Genomic DNA, 6,879 nt, shown 5'->3' on the forward strand with positions numbered 1-6,879 from the left:
CAATTAAAAAAATAAATGCTATATTTACAGAGTATAAAATTTAGATATTTTAACTGGTTCGCATATTAAAGATATATGCAAGTAAATTTTTATTTTCTATCTTTAAGATAAAGCTTATTCAGTTTATAATATAGTTTATCATCTTAAAATAAAACATTTTATCATAAAAATAATAAAAAAATTAACTTTTTAATATTTTAAAGTGAGACCTAGTAAAACAAATTATTCTGTGTAGTAAATTTTGGTATTAATTAAGTGAAAACTGTCTAAACGGAATACCTAAAGGACCAAAAATTTTACACAAATAGAAAGGTTCTCCTCTACTTATAGAGAGATTTTACAATGCATAAATTATATATATTTATGAGATTATAAATATTTAATTTTTATAGATTAAATTTGAGTACAAAAAAATAATTAAATCTGATAAAGAGATGACTAATATATTTCCAAAGAATATAAAAAATTGCAAAAATATAGCAATTAAAACCCTTTTATCATTTCTAATTTATTTACTAATAATTATTATAAAAGCTTTTAAGTCTGTCATTTAATACTATCCATAACTAAATCAAAATAAAAATAGCTGTACGGATTATAGAACTTAAGAATTGGTGAAACTATTAATTATTGGAATATCTTTTGTACTTTATGATATAGCCAATTATCATTTGTATAAGTTTGCTGCAAATAATAAAAGATAGAAGATATTATTAATAGTTATTCTTTCTATATGGCTTCTTTTGAATATTTTAAATGCGCTATTTTAATACAATATTTATTTATTAGGCTTTTTCAATGGGATGCTTTTGGGAATTCACTATTGCTAATTACTTTCATTTTTATTTAAGTAAATTAGTTAGTTTATCATCGAATGAATATGAAAAATAAATTTAAATATACTTAAATTAAAAGGGAAAATTAACTCTTAGTTAAATTTTTAATGGCATATTACCTCTCATAAACATCAGTTTTAGGCTATAAAATTGACATTTATGAATCACTCCCTTTAATTTACGCATCTGATATAAAAATTTTATCAAGTACTTCAACTTTAAATCCAGGCTTAATCTACTTGATAATGTATTCTGTGATTTTAATAATTTGCTATGTTATCCAAAGAAAAACAGGAATTAAAATATTATTTGATTTCACATAGGTAAACTTTTTTGATCAAAAACTTAATAAATTTTAATAACTTTACAAAAGGAGAAACTAAAATGCAGCAATGAAGAATAAAATACAATTTAAAAAAAGAATTGGACTAAATACTTAACTCCAATATTTGTTATATTATCTCTATTTAGTATAGTGTTTATGAATTCAAATTTAGTCACATAAATTAGAACTTATGGTTGTTATAAAAGCAATATGGTGTTTTCTATAATAACATATTTTATATTCTTAATTCTGATACGGCTAACAATATAATTTGTAACTTGTGAGGATATTTTCAATATTTGTGCTATAACTTCTGCACTTGTTTATTTTGCAACAGATATGATTGATAATTCAGTTTATAGTATTTCTACGTTGAATCTCACCTTAGATTTTATATCAACTGCTTTTACTTCAAGTAATTTATTTATTTATTTATTTATTTATTTATCTATCTATTAATTTGATTTCATAAAAATATAGTTAAACAAACATATTTTAGATATTTTTTAACAAATAAAGTTAGCATAGCGATCATTCCCATTTATTTCCATGAAATAATAAATTTATTTAGTTAATTATTCTATCTTAAGCTATCAATAGGATTCTTTTTGATAAGCATTTTCCTTTAAAATAAATAATTAAACTATATTATAGATTAAAGCTCATGTGAAAATACTCACTTGTAAGGTAACAACATAGTCCAATACACTTATGGTTTATTAAATTTGTTTTCAATAGCATTTATCTATTTATTCATACGCATAATAAATTCAAATAAAAATTAACAAAAATATAAATACTATGAAATCATGTAATTAAATTAATCAAACAACTTGTAATTAAATTAATGAAACAAAATGTAATTAAATTAATGAAAAAAAATGTAATTAAATTAATGAAACAAAATGTAATTAAATTAATGAAAAAAATGTAATTAAAAAAATGTAAATTTGTTTATGCTTTTAATGTATAAAATATATTGAAACTCTCTATTTTAAGTTATTTATTAACTAAAAACAACAACTTAGAATTTATATCTGATTCATTTTGTACTTTTTAGCTTGATCAAATATTTGATAAAAACGACTTTTTAAATTAATTTTTTTGATCAAAATAAACACAAAAAATTTGATAACTTTTGTAGAATTAAATTATATTGTTTTTATTTATTTAGTCTTTCATTAATAATTTCATTTAATAATAAATAGTAATGATTGTATTACGATATTACCCCTAGTCTTAGTTTTCGGATGTCAGGAAATAATTTATTGGGATTATTTAAATAATTCCAAATCCCTCAATGGTCTATAGTTAGGACGGATTAATTGCATTTTGAGGGGTTAAGGTAATTAATTAATTAACTTAACTTTTAAAATCAATAATAAAAATGAGGAATTGTTATATAGTTAAAAATGAAGAAAATATTTTTCAAAATTTAATTTAAAAACAATCGAAAAATATTATTTTAATTTATTCAAGCTGATTTTTTTTACAGAATAATTAATTAGACCATAAGAATAACAAAATGATTAACATTAATTTAAAATACTGAGCTTAACAAAATTATTTTTTTCATATTTATATAATTTTTTTGATTTCAAAGAGGAGAATTTTTATTACACTAAGCCAAGGCAGTCATCATATCTGACCAGAATTATTCCTAATTTATGTCATAGCAAATAGTGCAATTTGGTTATCTACCAGTAGTTCCGTACTCATCAACCACAGTTCTTCCATCACAATATTCACTTTTTGTTTCAATAACAACATTTTTATACTTTGTTTTAAATGCTTCAGGGTTTATTACATAATAAACTGCACAAGGGTCATGAAGAGGGGCATAATCAAAATCATAATTTTATTTATATGACTACAAGAAAAATTATAAAAACTAAACTACACATTCAGAAAACTTTGACTTAAAAGATTAAATTTTAGAAACTACGTTACTGTCTACTTTCACTTTCAAAGTTAGATCAAGTGGACACATTGCCAGAGGAACTTGGGCATTAAAAACAATTCTTGCAGCTTCAGGATCCATATCTTTATTATTAAAAACAAGTATTAATTAATTTATTTTTGATAAAGATTTTTGTAAATTAAAAATAATTTAATTTTACAAATATTAAACTCAGCTGCTGGTGTTGAATTTCCTAAAGTAATAGAACCTCCCATAATAGAAATCTATTCAATATATTACTTAATATCAGGATATATAGTTAAAAGAATAGCTAAGTTTGTAAGAGCGCCTGTTGCAATAAAATAAATTTTTTTGCCTTAGCTTTTTATGACTTCATAAATTTTGTTGAAAACATCATCTCTTATTTCTTTTTGAGAGCTAGCAGGTAAAGTAATTCCAGCCATGCCGTTGCTTCCATGAAAGTCATCTGTGCAAAATTTTCCTCTAGTCAAAGAATTTTCCTAGCCTCTATAGACATTAATGCCTTGTATTCCTGCCATGTAGAGAAGAGAAAGAGCATTTTTTGTAGAATTTTCTACATGGGTATTACCTTAAACTGTAGATATACCTAATTTAATTATAAATTAATAACTTATACAAATAAATGAGGGTACTAACCTAAAAGTTTAAGCTTAGGAGATGTAGCTGCTAAGAATATAGCTATAGCATCATCAGTTCCTGGATCACAGTCTAACCAAACTAACTTTGGTTCTGATTAATTATCCATATTATTTACTAAAATTATTAAAAGTAAATTAAGATACAGAATTTATTTATTTAATTTATTGTTTATAAATTACTTAACACTATTAGTATAAACAATTGTATAAAATGTACCAAACATCTGATTAAATTTATGTTTGAAATAGATCTTCTTTTATAATTACGAAAAAGATACAATATATATTACAACATTCATATTTTATCATAAAAAACTCAGTTTAAAATATTAATTGTTCTAACAATATCAAAAATCTAATTTTTAGTTCTATCTTCATTTGATAGATTTTACTAATAAATCAAGAAAAATATTTAAAGGTGTTTGATCTATGCTTACTATTAATTTATTATCAATAAAAAATTATGAAAATTAAAAACAGAATATTAGAAATTAAATTCATTTAGATAAATGTTTGATATTATTTGAGCATTTACAAATATATTAATTTTATTTGTTTAAGCTTAATCTTTTTTTAAAATAGTTTATTTAAAATCAGTTTCTTAATATATTTTATAAATAGCTTATTTGATTAATATAAAGTATAATATTTAGTTGGGTCAGTATATAGATAGATAATATATTTAAACAAATTTATTTATTCTAAAATATCTTAAAAAAACAACAACAAAAAGTATGTGGAAATTTTTAATTGTAAAAAAATTTAGCTTTAGTAGAACTTGAATAAGTTAGTTATTATAAAAAAATTGAATGATAGATAATCTACATTCTTTTTTTGTTTTTAGATCCATTTTTTATTTTTAGAGTAATTATTTTGAAATAAAATTTTTAAAAACAAGTTAATAATGAATTTAGATAAAATTATCCATATAAAATAATGAGTTGTATCTGATAAAATTTGGGTTATTAAATAGATAATAAAATATTTATGATGTTGAAAATTTAAGAATATGCTAACAAAACTAATATTTATCTTTAAAAAAATTGTTGGGACTAGATACTGCGTAGTAATTTTCCTATCAAATTAATCAATTTCAGCACGCTTTTTGTTTATAAGTTGAATGATTTTAAATAATATTAAATGTTTTAGATTGGAATCAATCAAAATAATATATAAAAAATTATAGATATATAGATAGATATTATTTAATTAACTAATTAATTATTGAAGTTTAAGTTTACAAGTGATTTCTTTTTGATTTATTATAGGATAATTTATATTATTTACAAAGTTAAAAAAGTATATATAGAGATTTTTTATAAAAGTTCCTTCAAAAAAGCAAGCAATTTGTGATGGAAAACATAAATTCAATTTAAAAATAAGCCAAGGACCCTGAAGATTTGAGGAAAAAATAAATCGAGGAGTTTCTTTCATTTGAATATTTTTACAATGGCTTAAATAAGTTAGACACTGATGGAGTTTAAGTGTTTTCTAAGATTATTGATTGTTTGAATAAGGATATCATTAAATTTAAAGAATTAGTTTAATTTATACAAGCAAAACGCTGCATTCCAGATTAGGCAAGAGGAGTTGTATGGAGAATTTTATTGAACTACTTGCCAGAAAACAGAAAATAGTGGATCAATATTATTGAAAATAATTCAAAACACTATGAATAGCTAGTAAATGATTATATTGTAAGCAAGAATAAGAAAAAGAGCGAAAGAAACGATTCAAACACAGACATTTTAAGCGAAAATGACCAAAATAACATAGGTATTCCTAACAGATCTAGTGTAGATAGCAAAATTTAGGATAAAGAAGAAATTAATAAATAAAAGATGAGCAAAAGCACAAATTTATTTGATAATGCACCAACTATTACCTTAAAGAATCCTTTGTTGAAAAATGGAGGAGACTCAAAAAAGAAATTAGAAATTATCGAAAACTGTGTTGACCATCCTTTAAACAGAAAGCAAACAAGCTCGTGGAATACTTATTTCAAAGATTTAGAAATTTGGGATTTAATAGAAAAGGATACAAAAAGAACTAGAGCAGAATTTTACTTATAAAAGAATGAGTAAATACGCTTGTACAACGGATAGGTTGCTAAGCTCTTTAGGAAGTAAAACATGGCATCATTATAAAAGCCAATATCACAAAATAACATTTAGCTGTAAAAAACTTAATTATAAAATGATAATTCTAAAACTTAAGCAAAGCAAGAAGATAATATAGAATTTGAAGAATACAGATACGATGTTATTACTCGTATTCTTTTCCTTTATTATAAGATAACACCAGAAGATGCCAAAGTGAAATATGTATAAGGAATGAATGAAATCATTGGATTAATTTATTAGTGTTTTAGCTAGGACAATTCGCCCTATTTAAGGTCTAAAGCTGAAAGTGATGCATTTTACTGTTTCTGCATTGTAATGACTAAAATAAAGGCTATGTTTAATTTTAATAAAATGGAGAATGAATCTTCCACAATTAAAACAAACTCATCTAAATAGCTTGACTCATATAAAATATATATTGATGCTTTCGTCGAGATGTTTAAAAAAGTAGACGTCTAACTATTCAATTACTTGGCTTAAATTAATGTAGATCCGAGATTGTGCTGTCTGAATTGGATGATAGGATTCTTTTGTTAAAGCTTTGACTCGTAGAAAGCTATGCAAGTATGGGATTGCCTTTTTATCTCTAATGATATTGTTGAATTTATCCCTTTTATTTGTACTTCTATCCTAATTATAAATAGAGATGAACTCATAGATAAATAACATTCAGAAATATTAATGAAATTGTAAAATATATAAGATATAAATTTAGACAAGCTAATGAAAATGGCTTTTAATTTGTATAACGAATATTCTCAAAAGATTAGCTTCGTCAGATGACGAAATAATTTATCAATTAAAAAAGTTAATTAGTTAGTTAATTTGTAGTAAATTTAATAAAAATAATATTTAAATTTAGTAGTTAGTATCTCGATCGATTATCGACTTTAATTGTTATAAAATGCTTTAAGCCTTAAAATTAAATTATTCTTATATATTAAAATTATTTATTCCTATATACTTACTTACATAAATAAATTTCAAAGAAATAAAGCAATCAATTTATTTATTT

General features: G+C 22.5%; 3 protein-coding genes across 3 annotated transcripts; 1 reads left to right on the top strand and 2 right to left on the bottom strand. All coding sequences in view use genetic code 6, as the record gives it.

The window, feature by feature from the left end:
* Positions 1-497: 497 nt before the first annotated feature.
* Positions 498-1,143, bottom strand: TTHERM_000666429 (transmembrane protein, putative; the record flags this gene model as incomplete). Its single annotated transcript, XM_012798583.1, has 2 exons — positions 904-1,143; positions 498-833 (listed from the first exon to the last, which is right to left on the bottom strand). Exons 1-2 carry the CDS (start codon positions 991-993, stop codon positions 498-500), a joined length of 426 nt encoding a protein of 141 aa, XP_012654037.1. The 5' UTR covers positions 994-1,143.
* A 1,615-nt stretch (positions 1,144-2,758) lies between these two features.
* Positions 2,759-3,848, bottom strand: TTHERM_00666430 (inosine-uridine preferring nucleoside hydrolase; the record flags this gene model as incomplete). The annotated part of the gene is made up of 3 exons (XM_001020012.2): positions 2,759-3,204; positions 3,282-3,689; positions 3,740-3,848. 3 exons carry the CDS (start codon positions 3,846-3,848, stop codon positions 2,759-2,761), a joined length of 963 nt encoding a protein of 320 aa, XP_001020012.2.
* A 1,245-nt stretch (positions 3,849-5,093) lies between these two features.
* Positions 5,094-6,647, top strand: TTHERM_00666440 (rab-GTPase-TBC domain protein; the record flags this gene model as incomplete). Its single annotated transcript, XM_001020013.1, has 1 exon — positions 5,094-6,647. The coding sequence occupies one exon, from the start codon at positions 5,094-5,096 to the stop codon at positions 6,645-6,647; it is 1,554 nt and encodes a 517-aa protein (XP_001020013.1).
* Positions 6,648-6,879: the final 232 nt, after the last annotated feature.

Source organism: Tetrahymena thermophila (assembly GCF_000189635.1).
Source record: "Tetrahymena thermophila SB210 genomic scaffold scf_8254579, whole genome shotgun sequence".
NCBI classification, from domain to species: Eukaryota; Ciliophora; class Oligohymenophorea; order Hymenostomatida; family Tetrahymenidae; genus Tetrahymena; species Tetrahymena thermophila.